Below are 27145 nucleotides of genomic sequence, written 5' to 3' on the forward strand. Positions count from 1 at the left end.
AATAAAATAAAAGTAAGCACTACAAATTAATTAAAATATTTTGAAATTAAAAAAATTAAAATCCCAATAATCTTTTAGAAATTAAACAACACACATTTAGAAATATATTAATAAAATCAAAATCTTTGTTAAAAAATATTTTATTTTTTTTATAAATACACAAATATAATAATTACAGAAAAATAAAAATATCAAAAATTTTATATTGTACACTGATATTTATTAAATTATATTAAATCAATTTTAGAATAAATTAAAATTAATAATAATATAATGTGTATAGAATCAAGGCTTTAGGTGAGCAGGTCCTTAGCTTCAAATGTGTGTTCCACTAAAGAATAATAATAATAATAATATAATAAGGCTTGAAGGGCCGCCTAAGTTTGAGCCCCTTTTTACAGGGCTTATCAGGGCGAGGCCCTCAAGCTCGGTTACTTTTAAAAAATATTATTTTTAAAGTTCAAATCTTTATTTAAATAAGGCCTCCAAGCCCGACCCTCAAGGCCTGACCCTTATTCTCGACTTTATTGGCAACTCATATTCCCATATATTTAAGTTTATGCACACATAACCCAAAACAAAATCAAGCATTACAATTGTAACATAGCAAATATGCTAACTCTTGCCCAATTCCTTCCCTTGTTTAGACTCAGCAGCAGCACTTGTAAAATAATAACTACAAGGTGGGATAAAAATCTCAGTAACTAAGATAATCTACATTATCAATTAACATGCCAAGTTATAAACAAGCTTTAAAATAAGCATAACAAACACACTATATAGAAATCACTACAATTTACAATGTGTGATCATTAATCATTCGATCGTCCAATACTCCCAACCGAACCGATAGGTTATTTTATAGAACCAAACTAAGTGTATGGTCCTCAAACTCACCATCTATGGTAGGACTACCTGGTTGAGGCATCTTAAACCACTTTTAGACTATAGATTCCCCTTATTACAAGTAATTGGAGTGTCGTTACTCCAACATCATATCCTATGGATACTAAGGAGCATAATCTCCAATTCCATACCCTTCTGGGTACTCAAGAGAATAACTCTCCAACATCATATCCTTTTTAGGTACTAAGGATAAACATAAGCTGCACCTGGCGTCCTGAAGTGTTAGCAATACCATATGGACTTAATCTCCACTAACTCTACCAAGATGACTTCCCACCCTCTAACATGCCATATTTAATTATATATTTCCATTTAACTATGCATAACCACTTTCTAAACAAATATAATGGATCTTACCACTTACTTCAAAAACATGAAATTTCACAAATCAATACTCTACACATTTTCTAAAATACTTAACTTTTATAAAATTCATATATGTATATATAACCAATTATACAAAAACAACTTATGAATAACTTATACAAGATAATAAATAATGTAAATTATCTAGTTATCGCAACCTTTTCATTAAAAAGTTACCTGTGGTATTAAATCTCCTCTTCGGTCACAAGTTTTTCCCATACCTTAATCTATAATAACAAGTATTATATGTTAATTTTCAATTATCACAAGCACTACTAACCACTTATATCACCTTAAATCTCCCACTTCTCGCTCCTATCCTCAACAAGAAAGATAGTCAAGGTTACAACTAGTTCACACCATCCCCTCAAGCTTCTCTATAACTCTATCACAACATATAACTTGATATCTGAACTTATCATAGTTCAAAACCCTATAAATTAAATAGGGCTTGATCCAATTTATTCTAAGCAGCTCCTAAGCTTCATATCAAAAATTATTCAACTCAAAGAAACTCTAATTAAACTCAATCATCCCATACAATCCTTAGGGTTCGAGTATAATCTTCCCCTAACTCAAACCCAAAACTTCCAAATCTTCCACCCCTTTAAAAATGGATTAGAGAAGTATGGATGATTGAAAATCTAAATCAACTTCTAAATTTGCCCAAATAGAAGCCCTAGCGTAGCTGTTCAAGATCCCTCCTCACTCTCACCAAAATCCCATTTGAAATTCTAAGTTGATTCAAGTACCTTTTATTTTTTGAACTAAGCATTACACTACAGTGTAATGTATTTATGCTGTAGCATAATACACAGTGAGCCTAAAATCACTTGTATCATGTTGTCTTGTCCTTATCTAACCCAACTTCAACCTTAGCTCAATTTTAAAGCTATCCAATAATCCAAAACATTGATTAACAACCCAAAAACATGATTAAATTAATTACTCATTATTTTTAACTAATTTTTCCTTTAATTAGCAATAAATTCCATATTAAAACTTTGGATTTTATAGAATTGGGGCTAGATAATCTAATTTAATGGGATTTTTAGTGTAATAGTGGTATAGAAAATAAATAGAAAGAGATATTCTAATCTTTATTCCCAATTGAACTATGCCACAACAAAAATCAATGGTCCTATTTATACTGCTAGGACTCTGAACAAAAAAGACAAGTAAAAAGAAGGTTACAACATTAGCTTTTATTGGTTATAATTATCTTTGGGGCATTTTGAGCATGACATGAATACGAAGGATCATGCTTCTATTGCAATGACTTATGATTCCATTTCATCTTCCCTAGGTTTATTGGAACTTGCCCTCGAGTCAAATTTGGCATTATTGTCAATGTAAGGAGATAGATCAACAACATTAAAGATCGAAAACACTCCATAAGAACTGGGCAATTTCACCTCATAAGCATTGTTGTTGATCTTTTGCACAATCTTGAATGGACTGTCAGCTCTTGGGGACAGCTTGGCTTGTGGTTGTTTAGGAAAACATTCCTTTCTCATATATATCCAAACCAAGTTTCCCATGTTAAAATTTTGATATTTCCAATATTTGTCACATTGAGTTTTGTATCTTAACTTCTACTTCAGTATTCGTTCACGAACTTGTTCATATAATGTGAACACCGTATTTTGTCCGGGCATTTTTTTATTTAATAATAAATAATCAAAAATATAAAAATGAAATTTAATCCTTTTTAGGATTATATTTTAAAAATATAATAATTTAACAAAATAAAAAAAAGGGATTAAATCTCAACCTTCCAAGATCTCTCCACTCGGTTAGATGTATAGACAGGAGAAGGAAAAGGAAAAGCTAGAAGAACCAAGCATGCACAGATCACACACGAAACACACCAAAAAAAAAAAGAAGCAAAGCCCAGATGCAGTAGAGAAAGAAAGCAAAAGGAAGCACGTAAACACATAGCCACACAGACACAAAAACACTTTGAGCCAAATGCATGCATACACAGCAAAACAAAGCAAAAGGAGCAACAAGCAACCAACATACGTACACACTTTGGCTAGCAGAAAAAAAGGAAACAAAACAAAAAATGCAACATGCAGAGCAGAAAACTGAGGAATAAAAGAAGCATAAAAAGGGAGGAGGAGTAGAAGAAAAAGAATACACACTCTTCTCTGTGCCAGTCACAAGAAGGAGGATTGAGCAGAGTAAAGAAAGCCACGGGGACAGATCCAAAAGACCGAGCAAAAATAGAGCATAAATAAAAGGAAGAAGATAAATAGAGACCGAGCGATGGAGAGAGTACAGAGGGAGGAGAATTTTGAGAGAGACAGAGAGGGAGAGTGAGAGAGCATGGAGAAGAGAAACTGAATGGAAGAAAGCATCAAAGTAGAGAAGTAGGGACGAGAAAAGAGAAAACACAGAAAACTAAAAAAAAATAGAACATGTAGTTGAATGAGAAAATGAAGCAGAAAACCAGAACAGCAAAGCAAAAAAGATAGAGCATCGAGAGAGAAAAAAAGAGAAGAAAAGAGGAGGAGAAACAACAAAAAACTGAAGAATGAGAGAGCATGAGAAGAGAGAGATCAAGAGGGGAGAAAATTGAAAAAGACAGAGACTAAGAGAAAGAGGAAACCAAAGAAGAAAAGAGAGAGACCGAGGAGAACGAGAGAGCAAAGACAGAAGGAGCAAGGGATAGAGACAGAAGAATGAAGAAAAAATAGAGCACAGGGAGCGTTCAAAGCAGAGCATGAAAATGGGAGAGAGAAGGAGACGAGGTATTTTAACTTATACTGGAAGAACAAAAAAAAAAGGAGAGCACGAAGTAAGGAAGGACTGTTCACAGATGATAAAATGAAACAAAGGTTTCTGGTTGGAGCTTGAATCGTTAGTTCCATCAGTATGCCTTGTGGCAACTGTTCTTACTGTTTAAAGGGCGTGATGATAAAGCTTTGTTTGTTTATAACTGGGCAAATGGAAAAGATGGTGCTGTTGGACAAATGAATATAAATTGCCTTGTTCACAGAAAGATAAAAGTTATTGTATCATATGAAGGTGGAGCAAGGCAAGATCTTCCTAAGTTAGGCAGATTGGCAGAAATAGAGCAGGATGATGTTGGCTTCCTCGTGGTGAATTTGGCCGAGGAAGCAATGATGGAGCCATGTAACATCCCAATTTAAATTTTAATAGTTAATTTGGGTTAATAGAAATTTAAAAAAAAATATTTAGAGGTAAATAAATTAATAGAAAATGATCATTAAATCTAACTTAGGATGTAATTCTAAATTAAAATTTTTTTAAAAAAATTAATTAAAAAATTATTATTAATTAATTAAAAAAATATTATTAAATTATTATTATAAAAAAAAAGGTATGCAAAAAAAACAGAGAGAGAAGAAGAAAAAGAGAAGTTTGCTTCGGCCGTCGCCTCAATAGTAACAATAGTAAAATAATAATAAAAAAAAAGAAGAAGAAGAAAGAAGAGAGAGAAAAGAATTAAAAAAAATATGTGGGACCCACTGAATTTTTATAAAACTCACCCGTTTCCTTTCATTTCTTCAATTCTTTTCCTGCGCGCGAGCTGAGGCGAAGAGAAGCGAGTCACCGGTGCGAAATATCTAAATTTTTAAGGTAAGAGTTTTTAATAGGATATTTAGGGTGTGATTTTAAGCTTTTCAAGACTAAGTAAGTGTTCTAAAAATTTTTTTTAGTCATCCTTCTTCTTTGGTTTCTGAGTTTGTAGTGGTAGAAAATTTAAGATCTGGAAGAGGGATGAATTTATGTTGAATAAATATAATTTTTGAAGTTGTCAGTAGTATAATAAATGTTCTAGAGTATAAATTTATTGATGATCTTTGAATCTGTGACTTATGAATCAAATTCTAAACTAGATCTGAAAATATATGTTGATTTATTGAGGTTTAGATGATTATTTGGGATGAGAAATGAATTATTATGGTTATAGGATTATGATTCTAAGCTAGAGACTCAATTTTTAATTTTTGAGTATTTTAGGTACGAATTTATGAAATAAAAAGAAAATTTTGATAATAGAAATTAGTTTAGAAGTTGATTTTTAGATTATTAATGTTTATTGATAATTAAAAGAGGAGTTAAAAATTTTACTTAATAGTATTAACTATAGATTTGTATTAAGATTGAAATTAGGAATTATGTTATATTTTTAATTCTATTATTAGAATTATTTTATTAGTTTCAAAAATTAAAACTAATATTTATAAATAATATGTTATTTTGTAGATTGTATTACTGGTGAAGATTGTGGTGAGAGAGAAATTTTAAGGAATAATTTATTAAAAAAGCCACAAGGTAACCATGCTTTTAATTTGTGATTAGTGTTACTTCATGTTAATTGGGTGATTATTGAAAAAATTATAAATTTTGTAATATTGTATAACTGTGCAATATTATTATGAATTTGTTTGATTATTGTGGGAGGTGTTGGGAGACTTGCTATTATTATTGTATTTATGTGCCACGTGGTACGCCCCTATTGGAGCTCAATAGGTGGCTTGTACGGGCTCGGGCTAATCTACCTTTGGCCAGGTAATTTAGCACCGAGTGAGGGCTACGGCTCGAGGTTAATGGAGGGATATAAGGATGGTTGTTTGTGTGTATTGTATTATTTCTTATATTTATTGAAATTATATTATTTTTAATTCTCACTTAGTAAACACACACTTAACTGTTTGTATACACTATCATAAATTGGCTTTGGTTACTCGGACTTTTGAGTCTCATTATGTGGTTAACAATTTTCAGGAGAAGAGCCACAAGTGACACGTGGAGGAGTCCCAGAGGCTTAGTGGTATAGATCCACTGTCTCTTTTGGGTATTTAATTTATGATTTATAATGTGTTATATTGCCAATATTAGGGTTTTTTGTTTATTGTCAATTATATGAATATATAAATGTAATCATGCCTTTCAAACTATTTCTATTTTTGGTATAATTTGGATGACTGTAATTTTAATATTTGGTTTACTTTGAATTGGTTAAAATGGCATGATTATAAGGCCAAATAACTAGCTTGTGTTGAAAATTGACTAAATTGCTTATTTTACTTGTTGGGAGTATAAGGATGGACAAATGTGATTTAGTTTACTTGTTGGGAGTATAAGGATGGACAAATGTGATTTAGCCTAATGGCATGTGGGAGGTAAAAATTTATCTGAAATGTTATAGTGTGTGAGTTGAAGCCAATTATAAAATATTTTATATCAAAATTATTGATATAAAAATGTGTTGGGTGGCTGTAACCCAACTATGGTTGAGTTAAATTATTTAAAAAAAAATTTTGGTGTGTTACAAGCCACACTGGAATCATAGCCTGCTGCAGCTCGAGGATGTAGTCATTGGTAGTTAAATCAGGTAATATTTAAATCATGTCATCTCCTTAATCTAGATTTGTTGATGAACATGTGTGTGTGTGTGTGTGTGTGTGTGTGTGTGTGTGTCTTGATAGATATTGATAAAATCCTCCTCTATCTGTTGCGGGTCGAGGACTCCTTCCCCTTCTTCAAACTCCGATTCATATTTTTTGTAGAGAAATCTCTGATCAACGATAGAACAAGATCCATTTTGAATCATATTTAAGGGATTCCTTGGTTCGGGCCGAAGAAGCAATGTCACTCGATCATTATCAAACTGACTGCAATCTTTTTCTGTCCGTGAGGATCCCACCAGAGCGCCTTCTACTTCTAATAGGCCATGAACTAGATCAGAATAATATCTTGATTATCTATTTGTTGTGAGATTTTAGGAATCTCCATAGGCATTTAAAATGATCCTATATCATGAAAATCAATAAGATTTCGCAGGTACGAGGATTAATTTTGTATATAATAATATGGCTTTCAAAATGCCCATCATTAAAATTAACTCTTTTTTATATGCAATTTAAATTAATAAAATATTTAAGTCTAATGAGAGATTTCAAAAATCTTCATTGAGATTTAAATTAAGTACATCATCGAGTGGGATAATAAATCCTCACAGAATTTCACAATTATTAATTTATATAGTAAATAAATTATTTTTGTAAATAAAATTATAAATATTTTTAATAAAATTAATTAATCAAATTAAGGTATTCAATCTTTTGGTCATATGAGATTTTTTTTGAATATCTATAGATCTTTAGGATAATCGTACTACCATGAAAGTCAATAAGGCTTCACAGGTATAACGATTAAGATTTCTATATTTAAATATGAATTATACAATTACGTATTAAAATACATTTAAAATATATAATATTTAATCCTTTATGGTGTAAGGATTTTGAATCTCTGCAAATATTTAGGATAATTGTATTACCGTAAAAGTCAATAAGGCTTTACAGGTATGATGATTAAAATTCTCTAAAAACATATATATGCATGCTTGAATAAATTATTACTAACATATAAATAAATTTAATTCTTTTATTGTGAGAGATTTTGAAATCTTTGTAGATATTTAAAATAATTGTATTATCATATGAGCCAATTAGGCTCTACAGGAACTGTGATTAAATTCCCCATCAATATAAATAAAAATAATTTTTAAACCTTTTACCTTTTTCTTATTCCAAAATTCAAAAATTGAGAAAATGATTAAAATTAAATCACTTTTTGCAATTTAAAACACACATAACAAAATTTCAGAAAATTATTTTATTTGCAAAATGGTGAGTTATTTTTAGTTAATTTCTCTTCAAAAAAAAATATTTTCACCAACAACTTATAAGCCCGAACTACGTGGACTTTGATCCCTATCACAGGGTATGTAGGCCTTAGAGCCAGGTTCTGAGTCAAGTCCTCTCCGTAAATAAATAAATATTTTTCACTTAATTGTTATCATTTTTATATCAAACACATGAATATAAAAGGAATAATTAAAGTAATTTTAAAACCATATTTATATAGCACAACAAACTTCAGGTAACTGTTCTTACGAACAGGTGTTGTATGGTGCCTAACACCTTCCCCACACTCAATTGACTCCCGAACCTATTTTTTGTTTTCGCAGACCACCCTTATCTACCTTTAAACGGTTTTCTGAGATTTTTCTCAAAATCTTGGTGGCGACTCCCATTTCTCCGATCTTCCTCCCGAAGGTTGAGAACCTCCTCTCTCGCGCTGTCCGTGTTGCATTTCCGGGTGTGACATACAACTTCTTAATTTCTTTTGTCCCTTGGTCAACATCAGAACTATATTGCTACTTTTCAAGTAAAGGGTTCAAATCTAGTGGACTAAGGAGAAAAGTTCCATAAACAACTTCAAACAAACACTTTCTAATTGCTTGGTTACGTTGACAGAGTTATTGTAGGAAAATTCAACTTGAGCATGGATGAGGTCTCATTGCTTTAAATTCTTCCCTACAAAACTGCGAAGAAGGTTGACAAAAACCCTGTTTATAGCTTCAATTTGACCATCCATCTGGGGATAACTAGTATTGCTAAATTAGAGCTTAGTTCCCATCTTCTTCCATAGCATCCACCAAAAGTGGCTGAGAAACTTCACATTATGATTAGAAGTGATAATCTTGGGAATGCCATGAAAATGAACAATCTCTTTAAAGTGCAAATTTATTACTTGAACAGCATCATTGGTCCTCTGGCATAGAATGAAATGGGCTATCTTCGAGAATCGGTCCACAGCTACCATGATGGAATCTTTATGTCTCTAAATTTATTGTAAACTAAGAGTAAAATCCATGCTTATATCTTCCCACAGTGCTTCTAGAACTAGAAGCAACATGTATAATCCCATGTTTTGAGTAGCCAAATGACAGATTTTTCATCTCTATATATGCCGATTGACATCTCATTCAAGCCTTGGCCAATAGAAATTCTCTTTGACCAAATTTTGACTCTTATTAATGAGAATCAAGTAGATTTCATTGGGTGTTCAAAATATTTGGGGGCCTTGAATGATATTTGGGAAAAAATTACATTAAAGCCTGTCAATAGTCTTCTTAAATTATGTACCTTGAAATCAAATTTGATTAAGGGAACATGTGTTGCTTGTTTTGATGAATGCCCATTCTTGTTGAAGCCTTATAATATGAAGAGAAATGAGGACTTGCAGTGAGCAACACTAGTCATACACACGAACACATTCAGCCACACACACAAAAAAAAGTGAGAAGAGCATAAATGCAGCCATGTAGAGACACATACACGGAAGAAGGGCAGAGAGAGAAAGCAAACTCACATCAAACACAAAAGCAAAAAGCAGAGGAGGATGGATAAAAAAATAGAGAGAAAGCAGTAAGAAGAGAGCAGACACGAGCACAAAGGAACCTAGAGATGAAACACAGCAGAACAAGAAGAGGAAGTGTAACATCCTGACTTTTAATTCCCTAATTAATTAAAGCTAATTAGGGTAATTAAGTAAGTTGACGTGGTGTGTGGCCAGAGAGGTCTAATAATCATATTTGGTGATATTTTAACTCTAGTTGTGGGTCTAATATCGAGGCAAGCCACTCAGGCATCAAAAGGAGAAGAAAAGGAAGAGTTAAAGTTGCTGTACCACACGTCATAGCGCACAACCATTTTTGAGCGAGGGAGAACCTCTTTGTGTATCCGCCGTGGCGCATGGCCATTTTTTATAGTTTATCAGATGCGAAATGAGACAGAAATAGAAAGAAAAGGAAAGAAAGAAAGAAGGGACATGCCAATGCTCTGCTAGGGTTTACTTGGGGATGACTTTGAGAGTATTTTGAAGGCTATAAACACCCAAGGTAAGTATTATACTCATTAATCTCCCCATTTCTTCCACATTTAAGACTTTATGGTTAGGTTTGATAGTGGAAGTGGGATTTTGGTCCATATAGGTTATGAGTCCAAATTTGTTGACTCAAATGGAGTTAATGGGGGTAGTTTTAGAGTATCTAAACCTGGGTATATTGAGTTTTGGTGTCCTGAGTTATTGGGCACCATTAATACCTGAAAATCTCATTTATTATGGGTGGTTGGAAGTTTGTGATGCTATTAATAGGGATTTAACAGCTCATTAATGCTATTGGGGGCTAAAGGTAATTATTAAATCCAATGGTTAAGCTCTACGTCTTGTTGAGTGAAGGTTGAGCAATTTAGAAGTAGAGATTGAGGGTTTAAATTTTTAAGTTTATTATATTGATAGAATTCAACTTGGTTGGTTGTAGTTATGGCTCTTGGTCACCTATTAGAGTGGAATTTCAAACTTAGAAGCTAATTGATTGAGGGGTAAACCTTTGACCTCTCAAACGTTTGAGGTAACCAGGGGAAAAATTTACTTTAGATAGTTATATGTTAATTAATTGTTGAATGTGAATTGTAAATGTTTACATGTGTGGGATTGGTTGTTTAAGTAAAGACTATATATTAGTTTCTTTGAGTGCATGAAAAAGCTATTTTTGACTTGAAAAAGCAATATGCAAAGTCAAGAGAATTTTAACTATGAACATGCATTTGTTGTTGAAACATGAATGAGATGACATGTAGAGGTATTTTTTTTTGTTAATGAGAAAAAGATGAGAATACACACTTGGATAACGCAAGGTCGTGAGCCCAACGTGGTTGTGGTAAAGGTAAGTATATGAAAGTGAAAAGTGAGAACAAGTGAGTATTGTTTATGGCATGATCAGTGGCGGGAGTTCACCTAGGGATTGGGAGTAGAGAAAAATTCATATGGTATTTAGGCTGCCCTCTAGTGCACATGGCCTATAGCCTTGTCCCACTGTTTGTCAAGGGACTATCCCATAGTTTGTGAACCTAGTTATATCTACTATTTCAATAAAGAGAATAGCCTAGGGTATGAGATACCCTAGGGATTTGAGAATAGGGGAAGTCGTGGTCTAAGAGTGAGTCCTGCGATCTTTGGCCAGGTCATATCTTACGATTGGTGAGCTTGGGTAGTCCAGTCACACGGATGGAGCCCTAATCAGTATTATAGCCCACGATTTTAATATGAGAAAATAAGGAGGATATAAGGTTGGTTGATCATTGCCTAAGTAAATATATGACGTGTCATACGTGTTAAGTGGTGGCAGGTCGCAAGAGTATGGGTCATGTCACATATCTGAGAATATAGTGACAATGCACCTAATTATGTGAGCAAAAAAGCTATATAATGATAAATGATAAATTGTGATATATGTGGACTTGTTTTACATATTTGATCTCCTTGTGCATGTATTTATTTTATAATTGATATATAACTGCATAGGGTAAGTTTAACCTTGGTTATTGAGTGGCTAGACTCACCCCTCTTATTTAATACTTTTTAGACTCTAGCTCTGGTGTTGAGAGGGAGAGGACTAAAGAGGCAGGGAATTAGCATATTCCTGTTGTATGCCTCTAGTTTAGCTTTAATTGTGTAATGATACATGAATTGCCAATTCTAGGATGCATATTACCACACTTGCACTATTTTGGTTGTTGGAAATGTTAGAATTGTATTTTGGGCCCTTAACATTTGTGTATGTTGATATATATATGTTTATAGGGTCAAAATACTAGTACAAGTGTAGAAATGAAGATTTGAGCATGTTTTAAATGATTTGAGTTAAATGCAATGGCAAATTACCTCCCTCTTTATTTTTGGTAAATTAGGGTTGAGGAGTGGATTTTAGTTATACTGATGTTTCGATGCTTGTGACATGTTGTGCTAGTAGTCCTAGGTTTATTGGACATGGTCTAGGTGTTAGGAAAAGCATTTGGCACTTGTTAAGGGTTTTGGACACCCATTTTTGTGTAAAAGTGTTAAAAAGTGGTTAAAACGTGTTTGGGTGTCCATCTTCCTAGTGTGACTTGTTTTGGAAGTGAAACCCGTGCCATTAGCTAGTTCATGTAAAAAGCTTTCCGTAAACACTTAGATCACGTCATGCGGACGTCAGACAGAGAATCGAGGTGAGTCAGAAGTTTTCCCAATTCTGCTGTCAAATGGCGGCAAAACCAGTAAAAATTTCGTGTAACACGCCGCAGTGCATGGCTCCTAAGCTACGGCACGTGGCATAAAGAGCAACACGCCACAGCACATGACTTTGAATCATAGCACATATTTTGTTTTTCAACTATTTTTGACTTCTTTCACTCCTCTAAGTTATCACATGCTTCCGAAACTTATTTTTACTCTGATATGAAAGATTTTAATTAATTTTAACTTGTTTTTATTTAGAAAATTTGGGATCCCTTACTTTTGGATTAAACCTTGTTAATCACTTTTTGAGCTAATCCTCTAATTACCATAAGTTTCATTTATTAATTATGTTTAGTGGAGTGAGAACGTTTTAGAAAGCACGCAAGCATCTCTCACACGCAAGCTTCAAAAGGCTATTCCCTCTATCTCTTTAAAGGGAGGGTGAGAAATTTTCAGTGGAGGAGGAGAGGTCTATGACACCATGCAAGAAGGTAATGGATCAAACAAAAGGTGGCACTATGTGAGAAGGCCAAATCTAAGATTGAGAGAGATCGTCGGAGCTCTGGAGAAAGAAGAGGAAGGGACTGAGAGTGAGAGATCAGTGGCAGAGATGAAAGAGATAAATGAATGAGAGGGAGAGAGCAACAGCATCCATAAAGTAAAGAGGAAGTTGTGATACTGATCTTGACGCAATCGGGGAGAGAAACACCCATACACACACACTCTCTCTTTTTGGTTCTCTATCTCTTCATCCTACGTAATGTGTTCTATCTGTGTTCTCTTTGATCTGCTCTTTGTTCTTCATTTCTATCGAATAAAGGTTTTCAATTGAAGATCGTAATTGTCATCACGACTACTATCAATGGTCAAACTAAAACTATTCAAGGCAACATGACTCCCTCTACGTCACCTCTTCATATAGCAAAGAGCATTGATTCTCAGTTTGTTCTCCAAAGGTTGTAGTTTGAATTGATAGATTTGATGGTAAGATTTCTCTCTAGGATCTCTTTAGTCACAAAAGTTGTTAGTTGTTAATTTATTCCATAAACTCTTGAGCGTATTTTGCTTTAGATATCAGTAATCACTATGTTTATAAGTTAGTTCTTCTAAATGCCAAAGCTAATGGCTATTTTTATTACCTTCTTTATTTGTTTGCGTGGTTATTATGTCACCACTAGAAAGGAGTTCCATTTTTTTTTATGAATTTTGAATTTTGTAATTGAAATCCAATAAAAATAAGAGAATATATATTTGTTTGTTACTTATTTATCGTGTGAGATTTTAAGAATTTCTGCAGGCATTTAAAATGATTTCATATTGTGTAAATCAATAAGATTTCATAGGTGTGAGGATTAATCTTTTAATATTAAATATGGGTTCCAAAGGCTTATCATTAAAATTAACTTTTTTGTATTAATAAAATTTTTAAGTCTTATATGAGATTTCAAAAATTTTCATAAAGAATTAAACTAAGTGTATTATCATGTGGGATAATAAGTCTTCACAGATATCATGAATCTTAATTTATGTAATAAATAAATAAATTTTGTAAATAAAATTATAAACTTTATAAAATTAAGGTGATAAATCTTTTGGTCATATGAGATTTTTGAATATCTATAGACCTTTAGAATAATCATCTTACCGTGTAAGTTAATAAGATTTCGCAGGTATAGCGATTAAGATTTCTATGTTTAAAAATATAAATTATATAATTACGCATTAAAATATATTTAAAATATATATCTTTTATCATGTGAGATTTTGGGATCTTCACAGATATTTAAAATAATTATATTACCGTATAAGTCAATAAAGCTTTGCAGGTATAATGATTAAGAGTCTTTAAAATATATATATCTATATATGCATGCTAAAAGAATATTATTAATACTTAAAATATAAGTAAATAAATTAAGTTGTTAAACTTTTTTATCATGTGAGATTTTGAAATCTCTTCAAATATTTAGAACAATTACATTATCGTATGAGCCAATAAGGCTTTGCAAGTATAGCGATTAAATTTACAATCATAAAATAAAAAATAATATTTTTTAAACTCTTTTCTTTTCTGTATTTAAAAATTTAAAAATTGAGAAAATAATTGAAATTAAATTATATTTTACATTTTAAAACATGCGTATCAAAATTTTAGAAAATTATTTTATTTACAAAATGGTGAATTATTTTTAATTAATTTCTCTTCAAAAAATATTTTCACCAACAATTTATAATTCCAAACTACGTAGACTTTGATCTCCATTGCAGAGTATATATTCTTTAGAGTCTAATTCTGAGTTAAGTCCTTCGTTGTAAATAAATAAATATTTCTCACTTAATTATTATCATTTTTATATCAAACATATGAATAAAAAGGGAATAATTAAAATAATTTTAAAATTATATTAATTTAGCACAATTAACTTCAGGTAACCGTTCTCATGAACAGGTGTTGTGGAGTGTCTAACATTTTTTTCACAGTCAATCGACTCTCGAGCTTATTTTTTATTTCATAGACCATCCTTACTTCCTTCAAACAATTTTCTAAGATTTCTCTCAAAATTTTGGTAGCGACTCCCGTTGTGTCGATTTTCACTATGAAGGCCAAAACCTCCAGTCTTGCGCACTATCTACACGCATTTTCATATGCAACAATCAGTGTCATATAAAATATTTATTATTTTTATTAAACTATATTATTTTAATTATGATCAAGTTAATTTTAATTCAATCACGGCTAGACCACTAATTTAAAATTATTTTCCTAATTAGTTCAAAGTTTTTAATAACTATTGGATAAACTTTACTGTTCATTTTTAAGAATATAAGAAAAATAGACATTATTATATTATATAAAATAAATTATTTAATTATGAGGAAAATACTATTTTTAAATTGTTTTTCTTTAATGTTTTATATTGTTTGACGTCTACATACAAAGGGTATTTACTTTAATTTATTTTTAATTATCTACTATTATATTTATCTAGTAGTAGAGCTGGAAATTCATACATGCCCGAACTTTATTTTTAAAATTATTTTTATTTTAAAATTAATTATCTTATTTTATAAAAAAATATAAAATATAATTTTTTGGATAAGCAAATGATGTATAGGACTAAAAACTTTTTTAAAAAAAAATTGGGTCTTAAAATATAAAAATAAATATTAAAATATATTTTAAATATTATTTTGAGATATCTTATTGATCAAAAATAATAAAAATAGGAAAATGTAATTATTTTTAATTTTTAAAAAAATTATAGTAGTGCATTTAAATATATGATATTTTAGTATAAAATGATATAAAACTTAAAGAATTAACTAACATTTATTATATTTTATATATTTTTTAAAAAATTATTTTTTTATTCGGATATTTAGGCAAGCCCGAACTTCGAGCTTGGCTCGAATTTTCTCAAACCTATTTGGACCATTTAAATAAATCTGAACATTAAAAATTATTATTTTTTTAGCCTTGAGAATAAATTTTTGGCGCAGGTTTAGACTAATCTATTAGATTTGGTCCAAATTTCGATTCTAAATAATATAGAGATGCTGATTATTTAGTTAGACTACTTCACACTCAAAAAGTTAATTTTTGCTTCTTTAAAATCATCATTCATATTTCAATTTTGATATGAAAGATGATGGAGGGTGATAAATTTATTTATTTATTTATTTATTAATGTATTTTGTTTCCTGTGTTTTGTATTGTATTTCAGTTTTCATTCCAAAAAAATAAAAATAAAGGGGGATAATAAAAAGGAATCACGTGATGTGGGTGCCAGGAAAAGTAAGGAGAAGATTTTCAAGACTGTGAGAAGGGAATCCGAGGGGAGGAGATTTGGAAAGGAAGTCAATGGATGTGACCGAAGAGAGTGGGTCCCACTCGGAAGAAAGAGGAGTGGAGAATTTAGAATGAAATCCCGAGTTAAGGAAAATCGCAAGCCAGCTGGAAAAATGGATACCAAGGCTAAAGATTTGGGACAGGTTTCAAGGCCCATTAATGACACACATTTTCAGCACTCCAACGTATTCCTTCGGATGGGCTGATTAACGATCATGGAGGTGACCCCGAAACGCAACCTCTAGGGAAACAAATAGAGCCAGTGACTTGTGAACTTTGGATGTTGGCTTACAAACTTTAAGTGAAAGTTGAGACGGATGTTAATTTCATATTATTATAAATAAAAAAACAATTTGGTTCCCATTTGAGTTTGGATTTATTCAGGCAACCAAAATAAATTCAAAAGAGAGCGGGTGGTTTTTAATTCGTGTATTAGTTATTACTATAATCACCACTTTCACATGCCGTGCCTACTGTTTTCACTTCCTTTCCCATGATTGAGACAAACATCTCTTTCCCATCTTCCTTTTATTTCTTAACTTAGTGCTTGTCATCTGTCCCTTCCTGCTCAACCCTCGCTCCCCAAATTCTCATATATTTTATTTTATTTAATGAAAAAGGAGGAGAAACCGGCAGTCTTGATTGATTTCATTGGCAAAGTGAGTACTTTACAGGAGGTGTTATCATCTATAACAATGGGCCCTCTCTTTTTGACCACTTGGATTATTACTCTTGTCCATTATCTCCCATTCAATTTCGTCCTTTACTATACATTTCTGAGTAACTTGTAAACCAACCAAGAGCAACTTTTTACTCTAGTATTGAGTTCGCTTCTGCTCCTCTCGAGTTAGGAGCACTAAGCTCAAGCTTGAAGTTTCTAGCATCGAGTGCCCTACATTTGGGTAGATGGCTACAACATAAATTTATTGTATTCGATAGGTGTCCTCATTTATGATGGCATGGCTTGTTTGGCCGGGGCCTAGGCTCGTCCAAACCCTTGATTTCATCCTCAATTAATCTTAAAAGGACAATAATAAAATTCTAATTTAGTTTTTTAAAATGTGATAATTTTATTAAAATTTTTAAGAACTTTTTTATCATTAATAAATTTATATAAATAATTAAATTACCTTTATTAAAAATAAAAATTGCCCTTGTGATTATAAGTTTTATTTAAATAATTACAATTTTTTTATATTTGTAATAATACAATATTACATCACAGGTTCGCATATCAAATTCTTGATATTGTTATAAGGGTAATTTAATTATTTGTATAAATTTATTCATGACATAAAAGTTTATAGGGACTTCAATAGAATTATGATATTTCAATATATCAAATTGTCACTTATATAATTTAGAGAGATTTTATTGTCATTTTTAATAATCTTTTTTTGTTCATTTTAAATTTATTTTTCATTATTTTTAATATTGTATCACTAAATAAAAATATGAAATTTTTAATATTAAAACTGTAATATCCAGAATATATTTACATAGTCAATTTATAAAAATTATAAAATTTTTTAATATTAAATTGGATTATTTGGATAATATTTGTATGATCTAAAGGATGCATGAATAGTCAATTTAAAAAATTATAAAATTTTTAATATTAAACTAGATAATTCAAATCAAATTTTCATTAGCTAGATTGATTATAAACATATTTATTTTTATAAAATTTAAAATTTTTATGCATTTTTATTTTGATAAATATAAAATAAAAATAAAAATTTTAAATTTAAACAGTTTAGATCTTATCAGTAGTGACAAGTAACATGGTACTCAGCCTTGAACATTAAAAACAATCCAAATTTAATATTAAAATTTTTTATTTTTTATGAATCTTTATTTTAATAATGCAATATTAAATATATTTAAAAATAAAATTAAAATAGGATGAAATCAATGGCTCATCCTGATATGCGATGAGCACGAAGCACGGGCACGCAAGCAAGAGTCTATGAGAAAGTAGTTAGATTCTATTACAACAGGAGGCGGTGCCGGTGAGTAATTTATTTACTAATCAGATGTCGCCATGTGGGTCGGTTTTCTCGGACAGATTTGATCCAATCAGCTTCCCAACAAATAACAATCTCTAGGCAGGGGCGGATCAGGATGGAACTTGTGCATTTTCTTGACGATAAAAATGATCATTTAGACTTATAACTAGTCCCCAGAGAAGGGCATCAATAAGAGTTGACCGTAGACGGACTTGAAAAGATGAAATATTTTTACATAAAAGGTTTTTGTTTTTTCGGCAACACCTATACATAAGTCCTTTAAAAATATGCGCGGCTTATCTCTTTTAAATTCTATATTTTTCTCTTTTTATTACCCAGTTAGCATGTAGTTGAAATTATTAAAAATTACTTGATTGAAATTGTTAATATTACAACTGGCTAAAATACATACTTGGTTCCTATTAAAAATTATTGGGTTAAAGATTATTTTTTTAAATTATTTTTTGAATAGCATTCGATATTTTATATTATGAGGTGGTACAAAATAATTCATGAACTAATTAAAATTGTAATGTCTAACACTTACTGTCTCTTTTGAGCCAATGAATATTAGTCGATCAGGTGAAGGAGCTCACTTGACTAGAGCTCTTGTGCAGGTGGCATAACATGTGGTGAAATTTAATCTCCTTGACGTCTGCATGGCTGAGGCAGAAGATAGAATGGCGAGGAGGGAGTTGAGTTTGTATGCTTTAGCTCTAACCTAACCAAAGATCAAGTTCACTTTTTTATTTAGTGTGAGCGAGCTTGAGTGATGCACACCTTAACCTAACCAAAAGCTCTCTCAGAAGGTGAAGATGCAAGGAGTAAAATTGTGAGCCTTAGAAAAGTGGGTATCATGTGCTTGAAGTTTCCTTTTCTAGAAGAAGGTACAAAAGACAAAGTAAAGCTTGATCACTCATAACAAAAAGAAAGAATCTCAAAGTGAAATCTGAACAAATCTCGAAGGTATTAAGTTCTTCTTGACACAATAAAATCATACTTAAGCCCTCTATTTAACTAAGGAGATTGAAGATTAGAGTGAGAGTGATGACAATGAGGAAGAGAGTGATGGAGGAAGTTATGAAGATAGTGACTACAGAATTTCAAATGCTTTTGGGCTTTTATTTTGTGAATGGCAGGGATATTGTAATGAATCTGAAATGCCTTCAAGGTTCAAGCTTTTATTTTGTGATTGGTAGGGAATGGTAGGGCGTTTATTTTCGAAGCATTAGTTTTTGAATAGAGTGAAATATAAAGCAGAAAGATGATAACTCAGAATAAATTTTAAAGCTGAATAAAGAATTCCAAAAGTCAAAAGAAATAATTTTGGAATTTGTAAGAATATGGAAAGTTCAAAAGTGATCATTTTGAAAGGTTAATTTTATCAAGCTTAACAAGAAATGAATTCTAGTATAAAAAGGTACATGAATTTTGGAATTTAAATATTGGTTTGGAAGCTTGATTTTTGAGAGGATATGAATTCTTGAAGTAGCTTATATTAATTCCTGAATTTATGTCAAGTGTGAGATTTGAAAGAGGAGGACATACCTGTTATGTTGCACCATATGGAAGAACGAATGCAGGAACAGAATTATGTCATCAATCTCAATTCATGTTACCCAAAAGATACAGAGGAAGGGATGAGATAAAATAAACGGGAGTTAATTATCTAAAAATGTAGAATATGGAGAATTCTCTCTCTGGCCTATAAACCACCCACGTGGTGATAGTGTGGCAATTTTACATTTAAATCCCCAATTTTATTACACAAAAACACTCAGACTTCTCTAATATTTTGATAAAGCCTGCTATAATTGGACTTATATTTTGGGCTTGACTCATTAAGGATGAATTACTCAACAACAAGAATTTAGGAAGTTAGGTTCAATTAATTTAGGAATTCAATTACTTGGCTCCACCTAGTCAAATGAAGATATTGTTGCCTGTTAAATTCGTGAGGACCCTACAATATGTAATAAACCTCCATTGGTTCAAAATACATTACTTGGCTCCACCTAGTCAAATGAAGATATTGTTGCCTGTTAAATTCGTGAGGGACCCTACAATATGTAATAAACCTCCATTGGTTCAAAATACATTGTAACAATTGGATGTTAGTTAATGAATTATTTTGTCCCACTTACTCCCTTCATCTTAAATTATAAAATATTTTTAAATAAAATTTTATATATTAATAAATTTTATTAAATATACTTAATAATTTTATCTTTTTAAATTAAAAATATAAACTTTTTAAAAAACTCATCATTTAATAGATTAAAAAAAGTAATGGAAATTAATTATAGAGAGAGAAATAATAATATTAAAATTGATATATTTAATAAAACTTTAATCTATTTAAAGTATCTTATATTTTAAAATAATTTTTTTTAAAATATCTTATAATTTGAGATAAAAAAAGTATAATATATGACACCATATATTTCTTAAAAGATAATTTAAGGACAAAATTGGTATAAACCCAAAATTATTTCAGAGAATTAAATTTTGCCTGAAATGATCGTCTTATCTATTTGGGATCTTCGCGCTCTGCCCATCACAGCCATCTCCTGGTCACGCAGCACTCAGAAAGCCATGCTTTCTACAACCCCTGACTGTCTTGCGTTCCTCCACTCCCTTCATGTAACCCTTTTCCCTCCCCTGAGAAACTTGACCTTCAGCTCATTGAGCGCTATTCGGAAGACCCGGCCTTGTAAAGCGAGCCTGATCACCAACTCTGAGTGTTTCGTAGTGGGACGACTCATCGGGAGCTATGGCTTCATGAACGTCACCAGGTTTCAAACTTAACTCTTTCGTCCGGTTTTCTTTTATTTTTTTGGTTTTGCTTGGAAATTTCCTGGTTTCTTCGACTTTCATTGATTTCGTTTTCCTTAATTTCAAGTGCATCTTGCAAAACGTCGGTCTGAGTAAACCATTGGGTGGTTCAGGATTTTCATTGGCTAGTTTCTTTAAGTGCTTCTCCTCAGGAATTGGTAATTCAACTGGTTATAATTTTTTTCAATCGGAAAAGCGATTTTTGTTAATCAGTTTGTTCAACACATTTTTCTTTGAACCCTTGATTGACGATAATAAATAGAACCGAGCATTGTGCTAGGTTTTCTAATATACGAAATTAAGCCCCATTGGTAAAGGATAATGGAAGGAATTAAGAATTAGTTCTCAGATTATTTTCCATGTTACTTGCTTCTTTACATTGGAAGAAGAAATGATAAAGCACCAATAATCTGTGTCTCTTCCTTTGTGGTGAAGCAAATTGATGCCCATTGTCTCATTTATTTATTTTTGCTCATTGCCTATTTGTTGTGCTTTTAATACTTTGCCTCGTGTCTTAAATTTAGTATCTGGTTCATTTACATCTTACAGATAATATTTTGACAGTGGAAATTTATTCTTCCGTTTTTTTTTCTTTGCATCTTGTCTTCATTTGCGCAGCTATCCAGCCTTCCCCTCTGGTGCAATTACTGAATTTTCACCTGGAGATTTGGGAGAACTGAAAATCCAAGATGTCCGCGAAGGCAGTGTAAAGATTAAGTAATTACCGTAGGGTTTAATCAAGTGATGTGGACAATAGATAACTAAATGCGAAGTATGTTGTCCTGAATACTGATAATACTCATGGCAGCTCTATTGCAGACTTTATGAAGGTAGAGTTTCTGAGGGTCCCCTTAGAGGAACTTCAGTTGTTTTCAAGGTAGCATTGTGATTGTTTTCCTTATCTGTTCAAATCAAATATTTACAATAATACATTGTATTGAGCATAGAGACTCTTGACTATAAAGGTTTATCCTGGACAACGAGCTGGTGGAGTTGAGGCTGACATGATGGCTGCTAATGAATTGAATGCCCACTTATTTCTTCAAGTAATGTAAAAGGATATGCGTATTACTCTTTAGATTATATAATTATTTGATTACTATTCTAATATTTCATGATTACATTTATTTTTTTCCCTTCCAGAGCAGTCCAAAACATACAAGTCAGCATCTTTTGACACTTGTAGGAGGGTTTGAAACAAGAACGGGGGAGCAGGTTTGTCATCTGAGATTGAAATAAATTCAGTGAACTTAAGGCTCTAATTTTGTTACTTGTATCTAAGAAATTTACTTGGCTTAGTGGCTTGCTTTTCGTGATGATGGGAAATATAGCGTGGCAGACTATGCAAAAGCTATGAGTGAAAGGGTATCAAAAAACCGTTCTTTAAAAGAGGTGTCTTCTTGGAATTGCTTTGAGCAAGAACAAACAATGAAGAGAAGGAGATATTTTATTATGAAGCTGCTTCAGGGTGCTATGAGAGGTCTAGCTTACATGCATGGCCATGACAGATTGCACCAAAGTCTAGGACCATCTTCTGTGGTTCTCAAGTATGCAATTAATTATAAAGTATTCCAGTTCAAAATCTTCCCGTCATTACATTTTATTCTCACTCCACACCTCCTCTTTTACTGTGTTTGTGATATGATGACAGCACAATTTCTGAAAGAGAGGCTCGTTATTTGATTCCAAGACTTCGGGATCTAGCTTTTTCTGTTGATATCAGGTGAGTTAATGGTTTCCAAAGCGCTTTGACAGTAATTAACATGTTTTCTACTTATTGACCAACCTTCGATGGATAAACATATGAGATTGACAAGTGTTATTTAGTTTGTCTTTTTCCTGTTTGATGTGTATTTATGTTAAAATTAAATTGCTTAGACATATTCAATCAATGTGCACTGGATAGTGTGTTACTGTAACATACTGTTAAGGTTTATGTCAAAATTGGTGTTTCATATACAGTACACTAACTTTCTTCATACTCATCCCTTGGTTCCAGATTCTGAACATTATGACCTGTGCACTACTAACTGACGTGATAGGTGGAATGATTTGCAAATCTAAATAGGCAGCAATCATAGAATTGTAATATGCCACCACAAGGCTAGGTTATATATGTTGAGCAAACCCAGCTTTGAAGTCAAGTCTTCTTGGATTCTTGAAGCTTATTCTCTAAGGGCTTTTTTTTTTTCCTTTGATAAATAGACTTCTAGCTTTATCAGGCTGTGATTCATTTTATTTATTTATTTATGTTTTGGTGGTTTTGATGACTTTTCAAAGGGTTTCAAATTATTTAAGCCTAATCCTGGTTTGGTTTGACCTATAAACTAGTTTGAATACATATGCACTCTCCACAGACAACTTTTGTTTCACATCAACTTATTCTTCACTGAGAGCATTTGAACTTCTTAATTTTCATCAATCAACTCATTGTGATCACTCCTTATTTCCATTTCTCTGCGTGATCTCTCTTTGACTAATTAACCATGTCTTGATTCTAGCAAGAAACACGCTAACTAATCATGTCTTGATTCTAAAAATTGACAGTGTTACATTTAAATAAATTATTCTAGTTACTCAAAGCTAGAAGACTATCCTCCATCACTAGCAAATGGGCTCTGGAGACGAGCATCAGCTGCTGGTGCAGTGACACGTCTGGAGAAAAGAGCTTTTGGTATAGCTGATGACATGTAAATTATCAGAACTTGGCTAGATGGAGAAGTTCCTGCTGCATCATTCTTAGGTTTTTATGTTTTGAATCCTGATGCAGATATGAAGCAGGACTTCTTTTTGCATACTTGGCTTTTGTTCCGTTTTGTGAAGCTGGTATAATGGATAGCATTTCCTTGCAAGTAAGATATGATTCAAATTTGAATTTATTCTTTCTGTAGCTGAAAAGCTGTAAAATTCTTCTCACAAGATAACATCCATAGTACACTAATTTTTTTTCCCCCTACGCATGAAATTCAGAGGCTTCTGGAGAACACTTTTCAACTTGATGTTGGAGCAACACGGGAGTAAGATGCGAATTGGTTCATATTTGATACAAAATACACTGATGCTAGATATTTGTTATTTTACGATTTAATTGTTCCTTTGGTTGTGGAATCTTACTATAGTTGTAGTATATGCTTTTGGAGGTCTGGTCTCTTTAGTGACCTCATATGCATATCTTAATTAAAAAAAGAAAGAATAAAAGAACTTGTTGGTAAGTTGTCTGAACTCTGAAGTTTGGAATCCACATCTTATTGATTTGTTTATTCAGAAGTAATTGCAACTATTTGGAGTGATAGGATTTCTGCGTATTTATTTAAATTTTACATTGATATTTAAAATTTTTAAAATAAGATTAATGTTATTAATAAAACTAGTCATATATAGTCATGATATATTAAATTTATTTAAATAAAAATATCAAATTGTACTTGTTAAATAATTTTTAAACTTTTAAAATTACTCATATATAATTATAAAACAAAAATGAATTAACAGGACAATAGTACAAATCAAGCTTTCATTTACTTCCTATCACTCCATCTGATTCCTATACTTGGGCAGTTTTTATGCAGCATATTAATATAGCACATCCATTCTTGAATGTCTCATGCTGATAAAAACCATTTGCTGAAAATCCCAAGCATAAATTATGTTTTATTTGTGTTTTCCTTGTAGTCTACTTATATTATGATTAAGACATTTCCACGGTTCTTTTTCTTTCTTAGAACCTAGAATTTCACTGTTTTACTGTATCTTTGCTGTGGCATATCTTTTCTGAGCTAAATGGCGACCCCTCGCCATCTTTTGCCCAAACACTTTTACACACACACATTTGCGTATTTCATCCTAAATAAGCTGAGTATTTTCAAAGTCATGTCTTTCTGAAAATTTCCACCATTCATTGGTAGTGGTTCAACTTATAATTGTCATCCTGTGCTTTTATTCTTTTTTATGTTACTATTGTTTAATTCCTTTTGTTTGAGGGAAAATTTAAGATCAAATTGTTGTCCACACCAGATCTTTGACCTCCATCTTTCATGTGTCTTGATGTTAATGCCTAGCTTTAAGAATCTTGACTGGAGATATATACCTCACTGACTGTATTGAGACTTGTACGTTGTTAATATAGTAGGTCAAAATGAAACAAACAAAAATGTGTTGTATTCATGCAAGATGATGTTTAAATGAGTTAGGACCAAGGAGTACAGATTTGTTAATTGTCAGAAAAATGCATTTAGTTTCCATCTGTTCTGGTTCCTTAATGTGAGCCTTCCTTCTAATTGTTAAACTAATATTGTCTTTTTTTGGGGATAAACGGACTTGTTGAATGTGCAGATGAAAATGATTGAGAAAGGAGTTTTAATTAGCAATTTATGGGCGTCAAGCATGTGTAGATATATATATATATATATATATTTTGAAAATGAAATGTAAAGGGGAACCACATATGAAGAAACACTTTACTGTCTAATTGCTTAGCTCTAATTTACCATTCTAAAGTTTTGATTTTGATTTGTAGTTATTTGAGTTTGCTAAATTTTCTTTTCTTTCTTTTTTTTAAGGCTAAATTCCTTACTAACCAAATTATAAGAATGAAATTACAGTTTATTTTTCTAGGATAACTGACCAAATAAAATTAGTAATAGCCTGATAATCTGTAAAATTCCAGATTCAGGTTCTTAGCCCTTTTTTTTTCCTTTTTCTTTTTGTAGAAATTAATCAAATTATGTTGGTAGCCTTGTCTTGCCCACTTTTCTGCTTCCTTTGGCAGGTACTGTCTAGCAGATAGCCGATTAGAAAATGCTGTTGAGTTCCTGGATCTGGATAATGGTGCTGGCTGGGAGTTACTTCAGGTAATTTTGCATGTTTGTTAGTCTCCCTCTTTTTTTGGGAATAATTATGATGGCTTAATTATTCAATTTCCCCTCATTGGAAAAAAATTCTACAACTACAACAATATTCATTTTGACCAAAAAAAGCTTCAAACATAATATTGATATTTCAGTTAAAAATTTGAGGCTAAAAGTGCACATTTAGTCTTTTAGTTTTACACAAATTTTCATTTTGATCTCTTATTTTGAAACATGTCTTTTGTTTTCAATTCTTTAATTCTAACATTGGAAGTTTCACTAACAAAAAAATTCTCACATTGAACTTCTGAATATTGATAAAAAATTGTCAAATGTTGATATATTAAGTTTAATTTTATAAAATAACAATGGTTGGTGCAAAAGATAATTATTTAAAACTAGCGGTGTTGGGGTTAGAAAACTAAAAAAATACTTTATAAAATTAAGAGGTCAAATTGAAACCTTATAGAGTTAGAGGACTAAAGGTAGATTTAGTCAAAATTTTAAATATTTCAATATATTTATTTGGGGCTAAAAACAATAGATATAATTTATTTCAAAATTTTGATTCATTGAATGGTGCATATGTTGATTCAATATCTAATTAATATATAAGGAAATCAGATATTTTAACATGCATATTTCAATATATGCATAACAGGAGGGATTAACTAAGGAAGTTTTGTTAGATGTTGAAATTTTTTATAACTTCACAAAATTACCCTTCGATTCATATAATTTATTAGGGAGAGAAACGGATGGAAAAATCATTTAATTAAGCTAAAAGTGATAAGGATAATTTTGAAAATGAGTTATAAATATATATATTTTGTAAATTTTGCAAGTTGTTTTGTTACTTTATGTCAAAGACCAGCAAGTAAGCTCCTATAAATAGGATGGAAAGCTGTATAATGTAACGATGTCATGTTTGTGACTGTTTACAGGCAATGCTTAATCCTGATTTCCGGAAACGACCTATTGCAGAAGCAGTTCTCAATCATCGGTTCGTGACTGGTTCAGTTCTGTGATTTTGAAGATCAAAGTTGGGATGCGTTGTTGAGGATTTGTGAAAAATCTAGTGCGTGGCTTGTCATTCACTAGTCTCTTGTAAATATTATCGCCATTTGTAATAAAAATATTAGTTTATAAATACATATACCCATGGTATTGTGTAATTTACCTTTAAACTATAGGTTTATTGGTGTTTGAGACTTAATTTTTTTTTTTTGGTACAATGTTATGTATCCAAGCTTAGAGTGCTTACAAATCACTTACTAATAAGGTATAACATCCCAGATTTTAGGCCTAAAAGCTCAAAAATGTTTGAATTCATTAAGCTATTAAGTGTAAATAATCAAGAGTTTTAAAGGTGCTCTTAAAACAGAGGATAGTTCTTAGGGAGCAAATATAATTTTCAAGATTTTATTGGGGAAAAGTATAATAAT

The 27145-nt window shown here is 31.5% G+C and overlaps 1 protein-coding gene across 2 annotated transcripts; it reads left to right on the forward strand.

The window, feature by feature from the left end:
• Nucleotides 1-20534: 20534 nt before the first annotated feature.
• Nucleotides 20535-26916, forward strand: LOC129315723 (serine/threonine-protein kinase STN7, chloroplastic-like). 2 transcript variants are annotated; one of them, XM_054959701.1, is made up of 12 exons: nucleotides 20535-20813; nucleotides 21472-21570; nucleotides 21673-21730; nucleotides 21819-21899; nucleotides 21997-22068; nucleotides 22153-22400; nucleotides 22505-22576; nucleotides 23427-23543; nucleotides 23624-23705; nucleotides 23824-23870; nucleotides 25622-25703; nucleotides 26645-26916. In XM_054959701.1, the coding sequence occupies exons 1-12, from the start codon at nucleotides 20536-20538 to the stop codon at nucleotides 26726-26728; spliced, it is 1320 nt and encodes a 439-aa protein (XP_054815676.1). In that variant the 5' UTR covers nucleotide 20535; the 3' UTR covers nucleotides 26729-26916. The 2 variants fall into 2 exon arrangements, 1 of the variants encoding a protein (XP_054815676.1); XR_008594569.1 differs by lacking the exon at nucleotides 26645-26916 and having other exon boundaries at nucleotides 23427-23527.
• Nucleotides 26917-27145: the final 229 nt, after the last annotated feature.

The sequence above is a fragment of the Prosopis cineraria genome, unplaced genomic scaffold (assembly GCF_029017545.1).
Source record: "Prosopis cineraria cultivar Desert tree isolate PC_DT_omini unplaced genomic scaffold, ASM2901754v1 PC7, whole genome shotgun sequence".
Taxonomy (NCBI): Eukaryota; Viridiplantae; Streptophyta; class Magnoliopsida; order Fabales; family Fabaceae; genus Prosopis; species Prosopis cineraria.